This window comes from Cucumis sativus, chromosome 6 (assembly GCF_000004075.3).
Source record: "Cucumis sativus cultivar 9930 chromosome 6, Cucumber_9930_V3, whole genome shotgun sequence".
NCBI classification, from domain to species: domain Eukaryota; kingdom Viridiplantae; phylum Streptophyta; class Magnoliopsida; order Cucurbitales; family Cucurbitaceae; genus Cucumis; species Cucumis sativus.
The window spans coordinates 26,701,219-26,724,611 of NC_026660.2; the positions used below are offsets into that span (position 1 = coordinate 26,701,219).

Below are 23,393 nucleotides of genomic sequence, written 5' to 3' on the forward strand. Positions count from 1 at the left end.
AAATAAAATCTTCTCGATTTCTCTTTTTATCATTAGTTCATAAAAATTTTTAGTTTTTTTTATAACAAAAATTTGAACACAAAAGTTAACCAAAATATAAAAGATTGCAACACTTGTACGAGCAAAAGGTTTAATTTATAAAAAATACAAAATGAAGCTAAAATTAATTTTTACTTTAGGGAAATTTTATTTAAATAAAAAAATTAGAAAAACACAGTCAAGGCTCAAATTTTAAAATCTAAAAAAGTGACTTTTTAAAATAAATTAAAATATACGAAATTGTATTAGAACTCTATATTCTTTCAAAATTCAAACTTGGAAATTTGGGATTGGACTTTTGTTTTAAAAGGAACATTATATGTATATATATATATATAAGTCATGAATCACATACGGTCTTTTTCTTTTCTTTTTTCAGATGGAGAAATAAAATAAAGTTAGGGGAAAAAGATTTTGAAATTGGAACATAAAATTAAAAAAAATATTTTTATTTTGATTTTATTGAAATGGAAAATGTTTAGTTGTTGTGTATTTAGTAGTGGAAAGCTTTACCCTAAACTCGCTATTCTCTCATCATCTTCTACATAAACAAACCTCCCCTTCTCTTCTCTTTTCCAACACTCTTGCTTCTTCAAACTTCAAACTCCAAACTCCATTCTTTTTCTCTCTCTCTCTCTCTCTCCCTCTTTTCAACTCATTTTCTTAAGAAACATCAAATGCTTTTTTTGTTTATTTGATATTTCTTCTTCAGGACATTTTCAAGCTCCCATCTTTTCAATGGCGGATAGTTTTTACTGTACAGAGAATGCCAATATTTGTTTTGATGAAAATAATGAATTTGATGAACGATGCTCAATTTCTCTGCCCCATCGAAGAAGAACCCGTGACCCCAATGTTGAATTTTTCGGATCCGAAAATTTTCTGGGCTCTTCTGTATTAGAGAGTGAAGAGAGAGTTAAAAGAATGGTTGAGAAAGAGATTGAGCATTTACCAACTCATGATTATCTTAAGAGAATGCTCTCTGGGGATTTGGATTTGAAGTTTAGAAGAGAGGCTGTTGATTGGATTTGGAAGGTTGGTTTGTTTTTTCTTTTGAAATCTGATGATGATGGAAAAATGTCTGTTTTCTCTTTTTGATTCATTTCTAAAGAGGGGTTTTGATTTTTCTAAGGTCTCTTTTCCATCAATTAAACTTTGAGTTGCTTTTACCCTTCTCATTAATCTTCATTTTTTTCTTTTTGTTTGGTTTGATTATTTTATTCGTAATGATGGGGTCTGTTTTCTTTTCTTTTTTTTTTTTTTTCGCTTTTCTTTTCCCAATTTCAACAGTTTATGGTCCCTCAGTACTTGTGATTCCATTGTGTGCCATCTTAGTTAGTTCATTATTTGATTCAGTGTGGTGTGATGAACAGGCTCATGCCCATTACAGCTTTGGTCCTCTGAGTCTTTGTTTATCTATGAACTACTTGGACCGTTTCCTCTCAGTGTATCATTTGCCTGTAAGTTCCAAAAATCGAACAATGTTTGTTTCTTTTTTTCTCTTTCCATATTTCTTGTCATGTTATGAAAATTTTCTTATATGTTTTTATTATTTAGATGGATAAAAGCTGGACTGTGCAGCTGCTGTCAGTAGCTTGTATGTCTTTAGCAGCAAAAATGGAGGAGACAGAAGTTCCTCTTCCTATAGATTTACAGGTCAAATGAATTTCAGAATTATTTTTAAAAAAAACTGAGATTGTTTTTTTTTTAACTGTTTTGTTGATGGGTTTCAATTTTGGAGTACAGGTTGAGGAACCTAAGTTTGTGTTTGAAGCAAAAACCATACAAAGAATGGAACTACTTGTTCTAAGTAGATTGAAATGGAAGATGCAAGCCATAACTCCATTTTCTTTCATTGATTATTTCCTCAGTAAGATCAGTGTTGAGCAGCAGAACATACCAAACCTATACTTCTCAAAATCATCACAACTCATTCTGAGCACAATTAAAGGTGTTTTAAAGCAGTTTTTTTCTTTCCATTTACTGACTGAAAAAAATTCAGTAGCATTCCCCAGAAATTAATGTGTTTTGATACAGTTTTGTGGTTGGGAAAAATTAAATGCATGCAGGCATTGACTTCTTGGAATTCAAGCCTTCTGAAATTGCTTTGGCTGTGGCAATTTCCATTTCAAGAGAATTTCAAACACCAGATATGAATAAAGCAATTCTTTCTTTTCCATATATGGAGAAAGTAATACAAAAAGAACTTCGCTTTTTCCCTTTTTTCCCTGAAAAAACACATTTTTTGCTAATTGTTTTAAACATTTGCTTTATGGTTTTGTTTTGCAGGAAAGAGTGATGAAGTGTATTGATCTGATTAGAGATTTTTCATTGATTAGTAATGTATATGGAAATACATTGGGTGGTGGTAATGTTGGTTCAGTTCCTCAAAGCCCTGTTGGGGTTTTGGATGCAGCTTGTTTGAGTTACAAAACAGAGGAATTATTAACTGCAGGTTCATGTGGTAATGGTAATTCTTCTTCTTCTTCTTCTCATGACAGTCAAGACAGCAAGAGGAGGAGACAAGATAGACCATCATCAAATGATGATAATACAAGTCCATCCAGTCCTGTCAAATGAGAGAAAACACACAAAAAAAAAAAAAAAAGAGAAAAAAATAAATAAATAAAAATTTAGGTACGTGGATAAGGAATTAAATTAGAGTGGTGATTAGTTAGAAATGGAATTTTCCACAACATTTCATATTCATAAGTTTGAGTTAGATAGAGTTTTAGAGTGAAGGAGAGGGCTAAATTCACTTTTGTAAACAGAATTTTACTGTAAAAGAAGAAGAGGAAGAAGAATTATGAATATGAAAGAGAAGAGGAGATGTGTGATGGTGTGGTGTGTGTGATTTTGGAGTGAGTGACTGAGTGAGTTTTTTTCTTTTTGAATTTTTTTTTGGATTTATTTTCCTTGGGGGTTTAAATAATTGAGTTATTGTATGGAAGGAGAGCAGGGGAGAACAGAACAGAACAGAACAGGGCAGTGGAATTATATATGTGTTTGTTTTTGGGGATTGAGAAAGAGGGACCCACTTGGTCAAACTTCTCTATGTTTTTGAGTGTATGACCAGTCAACATCTGGGATGGATTGATCTGTATCTGTATCACTGTAATGTATATAATGATTATTATTCAAAAAACAGAGAGAAAAAAAAAGAAGAAACATTGGAAGTATTGCAAAATTTATGCTTGCACTGATTTTGATTTTTGCTATTAATTGCAAAAAAACAGAGGGGACTGGAGAGGTTGAGGTTTTCAGCTGGCATTTCCATTTTCTGAAAGGCAAAGTGTTATGAATTGTATTTTATTTTTCTTTCAAGTGTTGTGTGGGAGGCAGGGTTTGGGATGCCATGGTTGTCACTGACAAGTATCCACTTAAAAACATTGGCTTTGCAACAGACATTAAAGAACAATAAAGTTTCCTTAAACGACAGCTAAGCATGGTCAAGCTCAAAATGTTGTAAGTATCCACTTGAATTCACTCGTCCTTTCGAATATTTCTGTTTCTCTCAAATAATTCAATCCCCATTTCGTTTACTACATCTATATACCACAATACCACCTTCTTCAATCTATCATATATATGTATATTTGTCTGTTGATATGGGTTTAGACAAAACATCAGAAGAGAAAGTGATTAGCTCCCAACATTACAACAAAAGCAATGACAAACCTCAAAAAGGCTCCACCATGAACTTGCTGTGTGTGTATCCCTATACTTTCATATCAGCAATACTATGTGACTATCGACTTTCTTAGAAGATGAGAAATTATGTGGTAGTGACCAATAACGAAACCTTAGACCATTGTATTGTTTTAGATTAATGCTATATTGTTATAAATGTTGAGTGTGAAATATCAAAGGGTTTTTATTCTTTGAATTAAACATTTATAAACATTAAAAGCATAAGAATATTTTCAAAACAAAAGATAAAAGTGGAAGGATATGAGTTATAATTTATGCTTGTGGAAATGTGGAGGAACATTAGGGGTTTAGAATATATTGATGAATGGGAAGAGCATTAGTTTAATAAGTATGTTATAATTAAGAAATAATATTCAGAGGGGAATAAAGATATATTGTATATTAGTGAATATGGGAGGCATTGTTATGGTTAATTGGGAAGATGAGTTAATTAGGGAAGTAATTAATATAAAGTGTTGGGAGGTTTGTTTAGAATTTAGTGTGCAGAGATTTAATGGAAGGGATTCCTTTTTGGCCTATAAAGTTGAAAGGAAAGGTCATCTCGTACTTCATGGAATTAATTTTAGTTGTGTCCCATTGTCACGTGATAATGCAGGACCCTCCTCCCAACCTTAATTTTGACCACCATTTTCTAAATTTATACCTACCTATTCTTTACACATTTATCAAATCAAAAACAAAATCTTTAATTTTCTATGTAACACATGAACAACATTACTGTGATTCGTGATTATCAAAATTAATAACTCTTACCTAAATATGTAATTTTACAATGATTAATTAAAAACCACTTTTAATTTAATTCTCTCTTGTTCAAAATATGTATGTCTCTTTAAATTAAAAACATGTTTTGTATCATTTTGAATCAATCTAATTAGTGTTTGATTCTACAAATTTTAAACATGAATTTTATACAATCAAATTTGATTTTATGCATAATTTTTTATATCATAATTTCATTCAAATTTATTCTAATAAATTGGATCAATATATATATTTTTGGTTTTGTGTTCACAGAGGAACGGATTGTTGAGAGAGGGTGGTGTTGATTATGTGTAGTAATATGCGTATAATGATGAGAAAGATGGTGAATAAAGGAGAAATTAAACCCAAAAAGTGCAGAAGAGACGAAGCCACGGTTTAAGCAGTTATTTTGATATAAATACCACAAAACAAAAGTGATGATGCATTATTAGTTAATTCAATGGCTACATATATATATATAATGTGGGTTAACTTGGTGGAGATTCCACTGTGTGGTGCATTCTCAAAAAATATATAATATATAATATAAAATTGTTTGTTACTTTCTTCACTTGTTTGCATGAACAAATTCATTCTTTTTGATTGATTAATTTCATTAACAATTCTCACTTGCACAGCACGTGAGAGAGTCCCATTACAAAAATAGGTATATGATAATATTATATGATCAGCTTTTTAGAAAGACAAATTAAAGAGATTGAGAGAGAGCGGGTTGGGTTTGAATTCAACTTTAGAAAGGGTTCTCCTGGGTTGGGTTTTTGTTTTATTTTACCAATAATTAAAATCATTAATTCCTTTTCCTTCTCATCTTACTCTTAAGTGCTTAGCAGTTTCATTTGGTCCTCAAATCTGATCATCCCCACAAAAGCATATAAAGGAATAATATTACTTCTTGAATTTATCTCTATTTTCCCCATTCTAAGTATATTATATTATTCTATGTCTCTCACCCTATTCTGCACATGATCACATCAGATGGGATCAGATTATTGAATTCATTGTCATTTCCCTTTCTTATCTCATTCCCTCCATTTACTAACACCTTCTTTTGTTTACCCTACTTCTTTCTTGTTTCACCTAACTTCTTTCCAAAGCATTATTAAATTCGTGATTTGAATTTCCCTTAATTAGTTATACAAAAAATATAACGTTCGAATGAATTGGTACCACATTGAATAAGAGAAGTTCTGAGAATATGAAAGTAAAATTAAAAAAGACTTCAAAAAATTAAAAGTTGCTATGTATACCGACAAGAGGTGTACCTTTTATTTTGATAGATTAGTTGTAGGAAACTCCAAAATTAAGGTAGGAGTTAGGATCTTTGGCGCGTGTGTGTGTGAAAGTTGTATTTTATCTGTGTTACGTTTGACGGGTGGATGTTCAAAGCATACATGATTGATTGGGCTCCTGCTTTAGGTTCTTCGCCTAAATGGGCCAATAGAGATTGATGTATTCTGGCTCTTCCTAAAATTTCCGACCCAAAAATGCTTTTCAGAATTTTTAAAAATCATTTTATTATCCAATTTCTTCTTCTTCTTCTTCTTTTCTTTGAAGGGTTTCAATTAAACTAGTTGTCATGCTTTCAAAATACATCCAAAAGACTTGTGTCAGGCTCTACATATCCCAGGGCCCTTTAATAGGTCCTAGCTACGTACATTTTGGGCTTGAATTTCCAACGTTTTTCAGTCCAACGACACCAAATCTGATTATATATTCGCTATGGTTTTATTCGAAGTTTCATCTTGGGTTTGTTGACGTGCTTTTAAGTTGAGAATTGTTCAAACTCATATATAGTAATTAAAGTGAATACCCTCTGGGGTCTGGACAGTGAAAGTTCACATCAAACACATCTGGAGATTAAGGGGAGGGAAGAATGAAGGGTAGGCTCTAAACAACTTGAAGTGGATTTTGCTTTAAGGACAACCCAAAATGGACAGCCAAGCCTTAGGCCCTCCATGTAATCTCTTGCACGTAAAGCACTTTTAATTTCCCCCTCTCTATTATTGTTGTCATTCTAATTTGTAGAAGTAATAGCCCAAATTACATCCAACTGCCGACATACACTACAACATTTGGCTCCTAAAATAACCTCCATAATCCAAGCAAAAATGTGTCACTTCATTAATATTAATTCTTCAACTGTGTCCCACCATCACACACCAATTCCAATCACACTCCACAGCTCTTTAAAAAGACACCATCTTCCCGGGAGACATGATCATCCCTACTAACTCTAACAACCTCCAAAAACCCATAAATTAAAACCCTTCAACTTCAACTTCAACCCCCAACATCCATCCATCCTAGGTTCCTCCATTCACCTCTTCTTTTCTTTTCTTTTTATCCCCCTCCTCCTCTCTCACTCTCCTATTTCTTTTTCCTTTGCCTCATATTTTATTTAATCACTCACTCTTTTCTTTAATCATATTTATATATTGTTTCGTAATTTTTAGGGTTGGCTGATATGTCACTTTTCCCACCTAGTCGGTCTCCTCATAATAATGCTCATGCAAATATGGTATGTAACACTTACGCCTTTTATTTTGAACGCTAAAACCTTTTCTATTTTCCTTCTCCTTTTCCTTTTCATTCTCTTCTCATCTTTATTTGACTATTTTCTTTAACAAACTTTCAAAATGCTATACACAAAACCAGTAACATTTTGACGAAAACAAAATACTTTCAAATAAATGTAAAAATATCAGAACACACCACACGCCCCTTCAAGAGCAATTATTATGTTTTCTAATATGAGCCCATGTATGGTTGTGTTATTCATATTTTATTTAAAAGAGTTGAATTACTTTCGGTAATGCAAATTAAAACATTATTAACAGTTGAATATATGATATATATATAATTAAATTTACATTCATCTACAAACTTAAATTTTTTATTTAATGGGTATTTAAGATGGTATCATAACAGTTGGTTTAGCAATTTTATTTTCTTTCTAATTGATATTGATTTTTTTTTTTTTTTTTTTTTGTCTTTCACATTTTACAAGTTCACTAGGGGAGGGACACACAAAACCTGTAGAACCAACCTATATATTTATAAAATGTAGTAAATTTAATTATACATCTTTTAACATTAGTCTTTTTTAGTGCACTTCAAAATATAATTAAATTGTCAACATGGCATAATTTAGTAATTGAGATATTTATCTTTTTCCATTGAAATCAAATGTTTGAACTTTGTTTAAAATTCTAGGGTACTAGGTTTGGAATAATGTTTTTAAGTGCTTAAAAGAAAACAGTTGGAAAATGATTTCAAACATACTTTTATAATTTAGTTATATATATTTAATTCCTTCAGTTTGATGAAAAATGAGTAAAGAATTTAATTTTGAAAAGGTAAAGATGGAGGAGAAGGGTTTAAAGCATGAAATTATTTCAGAGGAAGAGATGAAAATCCGGCGAGAAATTGAGAATGAAATAGAGAGAGATTTGGAGGAAGAGATTAAGGGAGGGATATACCAACAAGCTCTCCGCCTTCACCGCCTTTATCACTTCCGGAAAAATTCCTCTCATATTAACCCGGCGGCGAAAGCCAAGAAGGAGCTTTTGGAGGTAAATATCAGCATCAAAATGGATGGGGGGACTAAAATGGAAATAAAAGAGACAAAAAAGGAGGCGCCGCAGCCGGAAAGTCTCCGACCGAGGACTTCCCGGTCCAACACTTTCTCTCGATCTGTCCCGGAGATGAAAAGGTTGGATTGGGCTAAGTCTCTCCGGTCGAGTGCAGCGCCGGTGCCGTCTCTCGGAAAGAAACGTCAGGTTTGATTGGAATAATATATACACTTCCGATACTTCCCAATATATGGTGTGCGTTGATAAGCCGACATGTCGTTGTTTATTGGAAATAATGGAAAGATTTTTTTGTTTGTTCCTTTTTCACAAGATTTTTTAATTTTTCTTAAAACCAAAATATTGTAAAATTTTTATACAAAGTGAGATAATTTGACATATACTAATTTGGAATTATTGAGTAATGTATAAAGTATATAATATACATGCATGATTTCTCTTTATTCGATTTATTAACTCACTTGGACCTCTTTTTCACATCATTAATTATGATGCATTCATGGTGTTAATTGGGATGTAACTCAATAAATAATCACACCGATTGTTATTTAATTTGAAGATCGATTGTTCACTCTATTTTAAAAATTATCCAATGCCAATATCTTTTTCATTATCATGTGAATATGTTTCCTAATTTGACTTTTAGGTAAAATCTTCCTAAATAATTATTAGAAAAAACTACATAGATAATCTATTTATGAGGTTTATCGTATAATCATTTAGATTAATTCTACTTTTTCTGAGTTATGGAAACAAATTTGATATTTTAATTTACCCTTCTTATACGCATAACGCTAGGAGTGAATGAAGCATAAAAAAAATTTATTGATAAAAGGACAATTGATAGTATAAGTGGGTTTTGGCAGTCTTTGATTATATTATTGGTTGTTTTTTTATTTACTATCTTAAAAGTTTGAGATTCTCTGTGATTGAAATTTGCAAGTCTCTTTTTAGACAGCAAAAGCATAATGTTGGCACTCCAAGTTAGTAGGGGTAATCAAATTAAATATCATAGCTAGGCTTATGGATAAAAAGAGGTCTACAAAGAAAAGTACTGAGGACATCACCTCATTCAGGGCTTAAAGTTGTGGATATGTCCAATACTCAAAACAACTATATCCTATGATCTCAAGATTATAGCAATATTATACTTGGTTAAAATATGATTTATATTATTGGTGACTCCTCTCATCCAGAGTTTTACGGGATAGATAAAGAATATTATTTATTGTTAATTATTAATTTTTTGTTTGAATGAAGTAACTAACTTGTAGTGAATACATGCAATAATCTAATTTTAGATTTAAATCTTACTAAACTTTTCAAGCTTAAAAAAATATATTTGCTATTTAGATTTTATAAACTCTTTAACAAAACCATTAAGTGGTTTGTATTTTTAGATGTCTAAGTTGCTAAATAAGCTTTTTGTTATATACAATAAAAAAAAACTATAGTTTCAATTCTTTTTTTTTTTAAAAAAACAGCAAAGTAATTTTGTATTGAAGAACTTGAAAGACATCTTTCCTTTAATATTTTGAAACGTTGGTTGTTGACATTTTACTTATATTTCCATTACTCAACACATCTACCTTAAAAAAAGTATAAATTCCATTATATTTATGTTAAAGAGCTAATAAAATCTTAACAACAATAACTAAACTAAACAACTTTTTGAAAATTCATGAACTTAAACAAACAAGTTTTCTGAGTCCAAAATATGGTTTAAACCCTAATTCTATAATGGAATAGAGCTAATTCATTCAGTATTGGCATATAGTTGTATGTAATATGAAAGGAATTATTATGAAATGAAAGTTTAAAAAAGAAAAAGGTGTTAAGAAATTGAATAAGTTCCTTTTTGCGTAATTTGAAAAGGGGGGATGTGCATAAGATTCACCAAATATAATAATAATAGTGAAGAAAGAAAGAAAGAGAAATGATGATTGGGCCTACTGCCGACATCCAAAAGAAAAAGGCCCAAATGGAAGCAGTAGGCCCATCTTCATAAAAAACTATTGGAATTTGAAACATATCTTGTTTTCCTCTCTCTCTCTCTCTATGTATCCCCCAATCTCATACCTCTGTCCCACACCCACCCCACAAACTCCACCTGGGACACGTGGCGTACGCCCACTTTTTTTTATTTTTTTAAAAAAGTATTTTTATTATTGTAATTATTGTAATTATAAAAGTGAAAAAAGAAAAGAAGAAAAGAAGATTAGAAAATGAAACGAAAACGAGAGATTAGGAGAAGTGTGAGGGCAATGTTATAGAAAAGGGGGGAAGCCAAAGATTGAGGGAATGGTTGGGCCATTGACACGTCTTAATCAATCCCCACCTTTGAAAGAAGAATCCAACGTCTCTTGATTATCTTAATCCCCCCCTCCATGGCTCCATAAATTTCCATTTTACTCTCTCTTTCTTTCCTTTTCCTTCACATCCCCACCACTGCAAAACAAACCCCAACTTCATTTCCCAATTTTTACTTTTTCATGTTTCTCTAAATTTATATTTTTCGCTCCCTTCTTTGTGGCTAGGTTAGGTTTAAATTAAAAAGGTAATGTAGGGACATTATAATCTACGTATACATCACTTTTTTATATTATATGTCTCACATTGTTACTCTTTTTCTTTTCTTTTTTCTCTCGTTAGGGAGTATATTAAAAGATGAAGGTCATGTGTCTTTATCATTTGAGTTCCGTAAAATAAGTAAAACTTAAACAAGTATTTAGATTTTAGGTCATGCATGCTTTTACTTTCCTCTATACGTGGTCCTTTTAAATTTTCCCTTTTTCTTTTTCATTTTGTATGCTTGCAAGCTATATGATTCCAAATTAATCATCTTTTTGTTTAAGTTAGTGTGCTATATTCATCATGAATTGAAAACCTCCCTGACTTATTTTTCACTATTTTTCTTCTTTTTCGTTAAAATAATTTTATCGTTCATGTGTAAGTATTCAACAAATGATGCATTTAGAATGATTGAAAATTAAAACATTATTGGAAAAATTCACATGGATACATAAATCATCCATTTTTATCTTCGAAAAGGTTTAGAACAAGTAAATAAGACAAGAGATATGGATAGACAAATGATGCATGTAGACACCATACATTAAAACCTCGAAAGGATTTTGTTTTCATAACGGTTATTGAATTCCAAATCATGTAGGCATGATACAAACATCTTAGATTTTGAACCTTTGAGGTATGAAGAGAAATGTGTCTATTTAATTTAGACGACAAAAAGGCAAAAGGACATAGTTGAAGATATATAGACAAAAAGCAATTGCCATATCTTTTATTTTTAGAATCTCCTTTCGCCCATTGTCGGAGGTAAATAAATACCCAACACTTCACCCACACCCATCACTTTACCCTTGAGTTCTTCATTAAACTCAAATTTACCTTTCTCTCTCCCCCCTATTAAACACAATTCTATATTTTAATATACTCAATAAAAGTATGTACAATAAATTTGACATACGGTAAACTTTCCAAAGTTGTATTTTATCATCTTTTTTAATATACACAATGTACTCGATATCAATGGACAATGTACTCGATATCAATGGATCAACATGTGTATCCCATCCGGATATCTAAACTAAATTGACACATTTGTAAAGTTTTATTTTTACTTTTCATGCGTTAAAAGGAATTGCCAAAGACATTTGACATTAAATTTATGTACGTATGGAAAAATTTGTGTCATTACTTGTATGAGTAACTCTAAACATATATATGAAAAAGTAAATTTAGGGGTCAGGGTGACGTTAAAAATTTATGAACGAAATAACATAAAACCGAACCTATAGAGTTGAAAGGTGGAAAACAAAAATAGATCATAAGGTTTCCACATATATCATGTATTTATTTGTTCACATAAGCATATAAACACTATTTCGTCCATCATTTACTCCCGTGAGCATTAAATTCATTGATTTATTGTACTCACTTCAAAGAATGTTTTGTTTTGTTTTTCTTTATCATTCATCTCTCTATCCAGTTTTGAAAATCACCTCAAAATTGCTTTTGGTCACATAAAATCATTTCAGCTCTCAATTTTCATATAACGACTAAATCATGTTTTGAAATTATTTTGAGAATGGCAAAAGTGATGTAACCACTTTATAATGATCTTGAGCACCCATTCAAAAACCAAACCTCATTATAATATAAAAACAAAAAGTAATAAGGAAAACAAAACATGATGCGGATGTGGTTGAAAAAGAAAAAGGATTGAAAAGGCAAAAAATGGGGAAGTTGGCAATAGTTTTACAGAAGTATAAGGAAAAAGGCTGAAGAAACCGTCACATTCTCAGAACTGCTTTTAAAACGATGAATAAAGACAGAGTTATGCACTAAAAGTAAGTTAGAGTTTGGTTCAATTCATTTGGTTTGATTATGAATTATTATTAAAACAAAACAAAAATACATACACTCTCTGATTTTTTGTGTTTCATATTTATATCTTTGACCTTGACTAGACTTAAATACTTCTTCTCCCCACATTGCTTTCTTGTATGCAGGTTTTGGGTTGGTCATTTCTAAATGGACCACATTTTCAACATGCTGCTCTTCTTTTTTTTTTTTCATATATGTAAAGAAAAAAATAACATCTATTTACACCAAAAACCGCTAAAAAACAAACTGGTTTCCTTAATTGTTGATATGTTTGAAGCAACAAATTTGTACAAACATATAATGCTTCAAATTTTGCAATTAATGCATGCCCATCTCTTTACTAATTACTACACATTTAAATTTTTAGCAATTAAATATTAGGGCTAAAATTTTAAAAGGATTACTTTAGGGAAAATAATAAAAATAAAGAGCTGAAGTTGATGAAACACAGAAGAATCTTGATGATGAGATTCTATGCAAGGATGAACTAACAAGTCACAGACAAAAGCTGAATGTCCCTTCTTCTATCCAAAAAAAAAATCTTTTTTTTTAAGACAGAAAGACAAAGGGATGGGGAGAGGGAAAAAAAAGGAAAATAGATGGGAAAAAATGTTGGAGGTTGAGAAGTGCCCACATGTTCCCTTAGAGAATAGAAGGAAAATGAAAAGGAAAGAACACAAAATTAAAAGTTGAGACCAAGACATTGGATCTATCGACCAATAATGCCCAGCAGATCAGAAAAACCAACCCCATATATGTTTCATTTCATGTTTCTGAAAAATTCTGCATATAATAATATGTATAATCAACTCTTTACTCTTTCCCCATAAAATAATTGACATCATTAATCATTACTTGATTACATTACCCTATGGATAATGGAAATGAAAATTAAAACAAAAAAGGTAATTCAAGGACATAAGTTTCTTGCATTGATGACCAGTGTAAGTATAAATGACAGTTGGGGTTTGCACTTTTAAACATTATTAATAACCAATTTTTTTTATATATAAAAAAAAAAATCCAATTTTGGTGTGTAATTGGGAGTATATGAATGAATGTAATGTTAAAACGGAAAAAATGTAGGTTCATACACGTTGGTGTTATTCCGAAATCCCGTTCTGTCGTTTTTTTTCATCCTTCCTTAGATTCCACGAATGAAGAAGAAAAAGTCAACTTGTAGTTGAAGGGAAGAAAAACCCATTAAGTAAAATACTCATTAATTTGATTTAACACAAAATGAAGACACACTAATATAAAAATTAAGGGTATTTAATAAGTGGATACAATAGATATATCCAAATATTCCAATTAATTAACACAAACCCCAAAAAAAAAAAAAAAAAGAAACAAGAAGAAGAAGAAGAAGATGATGATGATGATGATGACTGATGAGAATAATGAAACCCTAAATCTAAAAATCCGGGAAAATAGAGAGAGTTCTTGAGGAGAAGTTGAAGTTAACATTTGATTTAACAATGAAGTTATGATTTTTTTTTAATATATAATTTAGTTTTAATTTTAATTAATATGGGGTGGTTTTCTAGGGTTTCTTACCAAGAGTGTGCTTGTTATTATGCATCCACACCTTAAGCACGTGCCGCTTTACTCCGGTGTCGTTACAGAACTGCTGCACCACCGCCTCGTCGTGTTTTTGAATTCTCCAACCCAATGTCTCCGCCAGTCCCAGCATTCTGTCCTTCTGTTCTTGTGTAAATTTTGTTCTAAATCTCTTCTTCCCAAAGCTACTACTTCCTCCGCCGCCTCCGCCGCTCGGATTCGACATATCTTCCTGTTCTTCTCTGCTGTGGGTGCCACCGCCGCCTGATGTCGACGGGAGAGCTAATGGCCTGTGATGTGGCGCCACGTGGAGGTACCCAGCTGGAGTTCGGTAGTAAGGGGAGAACTGTCCTGGGTGGGGTAATAGAAATGGCTCTCCGATTCCGAGACCGACGCCTACGGCGGGGTTGAGGTTGTTGTCGGTTTCTTTACGGTGGAAGTTGCGGTGGCAGTTACAAGCGGCGCATTTAAGAGCGTCGAGTGTACCTTCAGCTCCAGCGGCTAGAAATTCGCCGCAACCGTCAAGGGCGTGACCTCCAATGCCAACGGCGTGATTTTTTAAGCACTCTCTGTATTTGGGTTTCCTCTGTCCAGGAGATGATGACATGATTTGGTCAGTAGTAGTGGGGATTTTGAGTCGGGTTCCTGAGTTGGGCAACGAGTCGTCGTAACTCGCTGCCGCGATGTCCATCTCTTCTTCTTCGTGTTCGTCTTGATCTTCGAAATCCATGGTGAAAATTAAGAGGGAAATTGAGAAAGAAAGAAAAAAAAAAAGAAAAAAGGAAGGGGGGATTTCAGAGAAGAAGATAAGAGAAGTGAGAGAATGTGGACATTAATTTTCCACTCTGCGGAGAGGGGCAAAAATAAAGAAAAAAAGAAAAGAAAGGAAAAGCTGTAGTTCTTCAGAAGGGTTCATATACTTTGCCGTTTCTCAGTCCCAACCAAATAAGGATCCCGTACTATCCCCACCCCCATTCCCCTTCTCACCGGCTTTACCCGGTTAACTTAACCTCTGTTTTCTTTTTCTAACTTATAACTTTCTTTTTCCTTTTAACATTTTTCTCTTTTCATTATTACTGCGCAGTTAAAAATTAGAAAAAGTGCCCAAGAATCAAGTTTGAATTCCCAACAACTGCTTCAGCTTACTTGCCTAATCTATGAACTCAATTAACTTTTCTCAAACATTCTAATACTTCACTTTAGTATCTGATATCTAGGAAGTTTGTTATATTGCTATATTACTTTAATATCTAGAAAGTCTGTATAGTGCTATATTATTATATAGTTTATCAGTGATCACTAAGATGATAGTTCAAATCTCTCATTTCTTGTATCAATAATTGAAATAAAATAACTAACCAACTATTACTTTCACTCCATTTTTTTTTCTTTTTACTTCGATCTATTGAATTTTGTATATATACGTTGTCGAAAATCTTAATTTTTCTTTTATATCTTTTGCTTCACTCAACTTTCAATAACTATACTTCAAACAAAAATTATATTAACGAGAATCATACTTTTTTTAAATTGAAGATGTAATTACAAACAAATCAACTAAGTTAGATAAAATTTGAATTTGTATCCCTTCCATTACAAATAGAATATCAGGAAGTCCATTAAATCTAAACCACAATTTAGATAGGACCTAGCTAAGACTTACCTTTGCTTAATATGGACACATATTCCAAACTTTATGCATGCAAAATATAAATTGAAAGTGAGAAATGAAGAAACTGGGTTAGATCGAGTATTAAATAGAGTGAAAACATAAAAACAAAAAGTAGAAGAAGAAAGCATGCATGAAATGTGGAACCCAATTGTATGAGGAATGAAAAATGAAAGGGAAATATAGTTGCGTAATAGATTAAAAAGATATATATTCAATAGTGTGAGGCAACCATGGAGAAATGATTTGAATATTATATAATTAAAAAAGTATAGAAATGAAATAGTAGAGTGGGAGGAGTGGAAGATAGAAGAAGGGTGATGTAAATAATAATAATAATAATAATAATAATAGAAGAAGAAGAAAAAGTGAGTGAATTAAAAAAGTGAAGAAATGAGTGTGGTTGATTTGAATATAGAGAGATTATATGGAAGAGGAAAGTGAAGGGGACGCGCGGGAACCCAAAAGAGCAAAAGGAGACAGAAATGGTGCAGACCATTGTGGTGTGTATTAGCACGCATTCCCGTACCTGAAACGGACTGACGTGACGTGGGACCTACTCACTCTAAACCCCAAAAACTATATACTCATGGCGCGTACGGCGGCGCGTGTCTTCTTTTTTCAATTTCTTCCAAACCTCTGCATGCTCATTGCCCAACCCAAACATAATATACATCACTTTTGTTTTTCTTTCTTTCAATGTTTGAGCTGTGGGGTGTTTGTTGACAAGGACACGGAATTACGTAGGAAAAATTAAATTGTCGGCATTTAAGGCAGCTGCCTACGTGCGTCCATCTCCGACATGGCTGACGCTTTGTTAGCGTCAACATGCATTAAATTATGGCCGTGTCCCCAATCCCTTTGTTTACACCAAACGCCAATTCCTAATACCATAATCTAACCCTTACCACCTTCCATTAGTGGCGCGTTCTTATCCACGCCCTCCCTCTCACAACACCAAAAGAAAACGCTGCTATACTATACTATACTATGCTCTGTGCCTCTGGCAGAGGTGTCACAATCTTACCAACCAAACCCACTCACTTTCCTGTCCTACAAACTCCAAAATCTAATTTTACTTTTTTACTTATTAATTAATTCCATCTTAATCCCACGAATGCTGTTTTCTTTTGTAATTATGTCTATACATTTCTTTCATAATAATACCATTATTCTCATCTAATCAATAATATATATTACCCTTTTATTTATGGATACTAAGAAATAAGTATTCACTTTTAAATAATTAAACTTTAGGTGAGAAAGTACAATTTATGAAGTGTGAAAATATAGAATGTTTACTAACTAAAACACGATATTTGGACAAGCTTTTAAATACAACAGATGTGAACAAAGTCGATCACATTGTCTTCAGATGATTTATCCAAAATTTAATATTCCATCAATTTCATTCACATTGTTGGTAGGTTCAAATAAATTCTGTCATAAAATCGGTAGTATTACATGACTCAATCAAATACTTGTTGGGAAAAAGAATAAGAAATCATTTTCAAAGAGTGAATATAGGCTTTTCAGTCTATATTGAAAAAATACATGTGACCACTAGTTGAGACAAGGTTTTATTTATGTAGAAATCAACCGACTATGTCTTTTGTTTTGAATATTTTCTTTTTCATGAAGTAGCCAACAGAACTAAGTTGTCTACATCATATATATATATATATAAAGAAAAAAAAAAACTGGTATGAAAAAATATCTTAAAACTAATACCCTAACAATAGAAAAAATATAGGGGGAAAAGCAGAAAACATTGCTATTAAAAAGGCTTAAAAACTAAGGAAAAAAAAGGTAAAATAGCTTCCTATCTAACGAGCTATTTAGCTAAAATTTTATTGGTTAAATTTAGTGTCGTATTTTAAACATCAGATTTCACGATTGATTAAAAATTTTAGGATTAAGATCAAACTATTAGCTTTCTATTACTTTATAAATTTCAAAAACTTTTTTCTTCCTATCATAAAACGAAAACATATTTGAGAAGAGGTTAAAATTCAAACAAACTTCTTTTACTTAAAATAGCGGAACACCGATAGATGTGAAGTATAAGATTGAAAAGCCTCAAACTTTCATTGTTTTCATGTAACTTACAGACACCTTAAAGTTGACGTCGTTTTCAAACAAATCAAACCAAAGGAGTTTCAAAAGACACATTAAACACAACAATGAGAAATAGTTAGCAAATTGCTTAGATAAACCAAACCTAGGAAGAGTCAATAATGAAGGCTAGAAATAAAGCTAATGCTTAATTAAGTAAAAAAAAAAATAAATTGTATGGGGAATATGATTACAAACTCTAAAGAAAGCGAACATTATGAGTTATGAGTGAGTGTGTGCATGCCATAAAATACTCTCCCTAGCTAATCTCCAAAACCTCTATGATATTTATAGGATTAACCATTTCCAATATCCTTCTTCTATTTAATTTCAAAACCTAGCTTCTTATTCGCTGGTTTATGTGAATCTTTGCTGTCAATTTTCTAATGTCCAAAACTTAATTAGGACTATTATTTTTAACCTTTTTTTGTTGTGTGTCCTTTTTTCTATTGCTTCTTCTTGATTCTCCATTTATGGAATCTCACTACCACTCTTACCCTTTTGACTTCACATTTTTATTTTTCCGTTGTTGTAAACAATCTCATGTTGTCTGCCCTTTTAATGGGGACCCCCAGTATAACTATTTGGGTTGGTTTAGTAAAATAAAATAGAGAAGACCAATTGGAGTTACTGTTATTAAACTTGAGTCTGTGTGTGTGCGTGTGTTTTTCTCTCTCGTTATTTATCTATAATGGTTTCTTACTTAATAACTTAATTATGGCTAGTTAATAATTACATTTTCTTAAGCATCAATCATGTTTACACGGCTACATAAACTAGCAAATTTATAAAAGATGTCATTCTGGTTTTGAGTTTTCAATTTTTACAAATTATGTTTTTTTTTTCCAATAATTTTCCATCTCTCAGAACAAATATTGAAGTTATTAACCAAAGTTTACAAAAAAATTAAACTATTTGTTTTGTTCTTTAGTTTTTAAACTAGACTTAAATTGGAAAACATTACTAAAAGTTTGAGAAAAAAATTGAAATAAAACTTTAAAATAGAGGCTTCAATCTCGCTTTTATCATTATTAATTTCACATTTCTTGAAACATACAGTTAAACAATTAACAACGTTTCAAAAGAATATTTTTTGTAAAAAGTAAAATGTAGTTAAAATTCTGACTTGATTAGAAAGAATTAGTTTAAAGGATAAATGATTGACATCACTTTCAAAATATATCAGAAAAATAGATTTACGAGGCATGCAACATTTATTGTATTTTGTAAATATTTTAAAATTTTGTAATTATAATAATTTTCGTTCAAGATAAACGGAAAGTAATGGAAAAGATTTGTATTTATTATGGAAAAACAATGTGAATTATTTAGCTTAAATTAAAAGAAGGAAAAGAAAGTGTATATTATGCAACATACAGCGTTTTCTCGTATTATGTTTAATTGAGGTGTTAGGGTTTTGAAGGAATTAACAGTGTATATATTGTCCATTCCAATTTTCAATAGAACTATTTGAAGACAACCTCAGGCCTCAGGAATCAGGATCAGTACAAACAGCCATATACTTTTTCAAAAAAACAAATAAACAAATGAATAAGTTATCTTAGTAATTAGTTATTTATTTATTGAAGTCCATGAATGAAATTTGGATATAAAATATAGAATTAATTTGGTTTAAATTAAGAAGTGGATTAAAATCTCAGTTGTCTCATCTTAATGCTGACGTTGTTCATAACAAAAACAAACCTTTCCCGAGGAAGAAAGAGAAGAAAAAGAAAGAAGGAAAGAAATGAGAAACAGAAATACATAACCTTTTCCAAATGTTTCAGCTGCAACACCAAAAAATAAAAAAGGAAAACAAAACAGAAAATTCCAACACTTTTGAATGATAAGTAATGCCAGTCTGTCTAATCACATCAAAATCATCAATTTCCCATTCTTTTATTAAAATCTTAATCACACACACTCCCATAATTATCCTTCTTTCACATTTTCCCTTGTAAAATCTTCATTTTTTTTTATTATTATTTTTTTATTAGAATACATATATGAAGATGATGATTATTATCAGTAATTTATTTGTGCAGCTCCAAGGTGTCTGCCATGTAAATTGTTGTTGTGTAGATGGGATTCTAATTTGGCACAAACAAAACCCGATAACACAATCAAACTTTTGTTCTTTTCTTTTCTTATTTATTATTTAATTTTGTATGGTGTGGTATTGTAGATATTAAAATCTTTTTGATTCATTTAAAAAACAAAAAGATGTTTTTGAAAAAATTCATTTTTATTTAAACTTCTCTTTATATGAAAGTAGTATAAAACACACCTCAAAAAGCTAAATTAGAAACTTAAAAGAAAGTATTTCGAATACACCATGATAAAAGTTTGATTTTTTTTTTGTTTAGAATAAAATATCCATTTTGTTTTATAAGGGATTTGGAAGTATAAATTGCATTTGAACTCAAATGGGAATTTTCATATAAAAATGGAGGGAAAAGGAAGAGGAAAGGGAAAGGGAAAGGGGAAAGGGAGAAATATTAAATGTGAGTATAACAGAGAGATGTGAAGATCCACTAAAATGGGGAAAGGTTAGAACATGTGATTCTCAAAACACAGCCAAACTGGTTCAAGAGACATACATTTCTGACCGCACCCTGCTCCCACCTGACATCCCAACTATATAACCAAACTCACACCCAAACCCCAACCCCCAAACCCCTTTTCCTTCTTCTTAATAATTATCTCCTCTCCCATTATTCTTTTCTTTAAATATATATTTCTTTTCCACTGTATTTTGTCTTTATCTTAGTCTATTCAAAGTCTATTCACAAATTGTCATGTTTGATAATCTTTTGAATGCATGACAATGAACATACTCTCTGTCAAAATAAATACTTTTACAATTAATTTATCAACCTGCAAGCATGCTATTTTTATATTTTTTGAGTTCAGCCATCTATTAGTTGGTGTTTTGAATGGTGTTTTTTTCAAAACTTAAGTTGTATTCGTATTCACGTTATTTACATTATCTATAACTTTGATTCTAGAGTTTTTAAGGAGAGTGTTAGATTGGATTAACCCCTAACTACACTTGTTGAGTAAATAGTTAATACATTGTCAGTGCATCATACAAAACGTAGGTGTTTGATTTTGCCACTCCTAACCCGTAAAAGAGATGAACAGAAAACAAAAGAAATTTGCACCAAAAAAGAATTTGGTAATAAATCTGTGTGATATCAGATGATGTAACATTTGGAGAGTATGACCAATATGAATATGAATATATTGATCCATGGTTTCTTTGATATCTTAAAAAAAGGAAAATAATTAGTGTAGTGTTGGTGGGGGAAGTGTGTCAGGTGGCGGGAAACCGCAAAAAAACAGAGTTTGCATAACTTTGCATTGCATGAGAAAGAAAGGACAGTGTATTTTGTTGTTGTTTGTTGTTTCTTTTTTCTTTTGTTGTTCTAACAAATTAAAGTTTATATATATATATATATTATATGTGTTAGAATTATGGATGGGAATGAACGGAACGGAAGGGGAGGGAAGGGAAGCGATGGGAGTTAGGGATGATAGTGAGAGGAGAAGAGAAAGAGTGGGAGAGGACCCCTGTTTTTCCATTTCTATATTATATTCTTTTGCAGCCTTTTTCATTAAAACTCTGCCCCCTCCCTCCTTCCTAACTATGCCCCACTTTCTTTTCCTTTCCATTACCCTCTTCTCTTCTCCTCTCCTTCTCCTCTCCTCTCCCCTCCCCACTCCTTTTTCTTTTTTCTTTTTTCTTTTTTTTCTTTTTTTTTTGCTATCTCTCCTCTTATTATTCCTTCTCATTTTGTTTGTTCTAATCCATATTCTACTTTGCTTTTAAAATAATGGGTGATTTAATTATGGTATGATTAATGTAAGAAACCACGGTTGTACGTTATAACTCATTACCTTGGTGCATTTAGTGATGACTTTGTTTTTAGTTCTATGTTTTTGAATTTATACTTGTTTATACCATGGTTCTCCATTTTTTAGAAGATTAAATAACATTAGCTAGAAGTCAAATAGTTAATAAATAGTTTGGTTGAGTTTTATGAAAAATGTTAAAAGAATCATTGTTCCACTATAAAAAGATTCAAGAAAGTGATGAGTTTTAAACCTATAAAAGAGAATATAATCCTTTTGGTTTCAAATCATCTTAGTTACAAGCACTTTTCTTACGTGCAAACTCTAGTCAAATTTTATCTTTTATTATATTGATTGGAATGAAAAAGTTTGTGAATGGTACAAAAACTTTGAAAAAAATATTATTATGATTGGGACAAGAGAGAGAATTATGTGTGATTTAAAAAAATTTCATAGATTTACTACTATGTCGTAATATTTGTTGAAACTTTTCAAACAACTTCTTGTGTTTCTTATTTTTGTTTTTTGCTTTTAATTTATCAATTATTTCGTACTTATTCATACCATTGATTTGAAAGGGTTTAGTATTAGTTTTTACTTGTTAAATTTTTAATTACAACGTTTCAATATCCCAATGATCTCTAATTAGGGATGATTTAACAACGTAACCTTTATAGATCAAAGTAAAAATGTTTGTTTTGGATGAGGGGGAGTTTGCTTAATTTTGAGATTGAGAATGTGGGATAAAATAAAAATAGGATGAGATGTGATAGAAAAAGAGAGTGTGTGTGTTAAGAAAGATATACATATATATACATGTATACATATATATATATACATATATAGAGGATAGGATATAATAGATTAAGAATGCATGTGAAGAGGTGAGAATAATTTTGAGTGTACTGTACAAACACATTTCTCTCTGATTATTTTGGAGAGATATGGAATGGGAAGGACTCTGACATTGCCACCATGCGAGACATACACACTATTGCCTTTTAAATTCAAACTATATTAATAACTTGATTGTAATTATATTTATTGTATGTGGGAAGAAGGAAGAAAATTAGAGAGGGCAATTGATTAATTAATAATAATAAAAAAAAAAAGAATTGAATTGAATTATATGGTTCCATATTTGGGGTTGACAGTAGGAAGTGGTTCCCCCACTAGCCATCTAGTTTGTACCTTAATGGGAAGATATATTCTCTTTTACTCACTATTCACTAATTCTTCTGTGTAATTGAAAACCCTACACACACCCATCCCTCTCTGCACCATCTCATCATAATGCCTCATTTTTATCACACTTTGCATCAAACTCTTCCCTCTCTCTAAACTCCACTGTTTATCCTTTCTTCAACAACTTATCATAACTTCAAATAATACCACATATGCCCATTTTATTTAAATTACCCCCAGAGAGTTTATTAAAATATACTTGTTTAAACCCTAATGAAAACATTGAATAACTAGTATAGCAACAGTCCAAACTACAAATTCAAGGTATTTGAACAAACCCATACATGATATAAAAATAAAAACTTGATTAGTCTTTTAATGTGGGTAGCATTAGAGGGCCATATGTAGACCAAGTTGACAGAAACTAAACAATTGAATCAGTCGAAAACATGTATGTAATTTGAGTGAGTCAAGAGTTCAATGAAAGTTCTCCTAAC

The 23,393-nt window shown here is 31.4% G+C and overlaps 3 protein-coding genes across 4 annotated transcripts; 2 read left to right on the top strand and 1 right to left on the bottom strand.

The window, feature by feature from the left end:
* Positions 1-535: 535 nt before the first annotated feature.
* Positions 536-3,226, top strand: LOC101209378 (cyclin-D4-1). The gene is made up of 6 exons (XM_004143504.3): positions 536-1,074; positions 1,413-1,499; positions 1,597-1,695; positions 1,786-1,990; positions 2,109-2,230; positions 2,329-3,226. The coding sequence occupies exons 1-6, from the start codon at positions 778-780 to the stop codon at positions 2,617-2,619; spliced, it is 1,101 nt and encodes a 366-aa protein (XP_004143552.1). The 5' UTR covers positions 536-777; the 3' UTR covers positions 2,620-3,226.
* Positions 3,227-6,730: 3,504 nt separating this feature from the next.
* On the top strand, positions 6,731-8,548 carry LOC101209623 (hypothetical protein). Of its 2 annotated transcripts, none has more exons than XM_004143505.3 (3): positions 6,731-6,822; positions 6,969-7,033; positions 7,872-8,548. In XM_004143505.3, exons 2-3 carry the CDS (start codon positions 6,980-6,982, stop codon positions 8,298-8,300), a joined length of 483 nt encoding a protein of 160 aa, XP_004143553.1. In that variant the 5' UTR covers positions 6,731-6,822; positions 6,969-6,979; the 3' UTR covers positions 8,301-8,548. The 2 variants fall into 2 exon arrangements, with proteins under 2 accessions (XP_004143553.1, XP_031742667.1); XM_031886807.1 differs by having other exon boundaries at positions 7,878-8,548.
* A 4,401-nt stretch (positions 8,549-12,949) lies between these two features.
* On the bottom strand, positions 12,950-15,073 carry LOC101204784 (zinc-finger homeodomain protein 1). The gene has a single exon (XM_004143401.3). The coding sequence runs from the start codon at positions 14,800-14,802 to the stop codon at positions 14,056-14,058; it is 747 nt and encodes a 248-aa protein (XP_004143449.1). The 5' UTR covers positions 14,803-15,073; the 3' UTR covers positions 12,950-14,055.
* Positions 15,074-23,393: the final 8,320 nt, after the last annotated feature.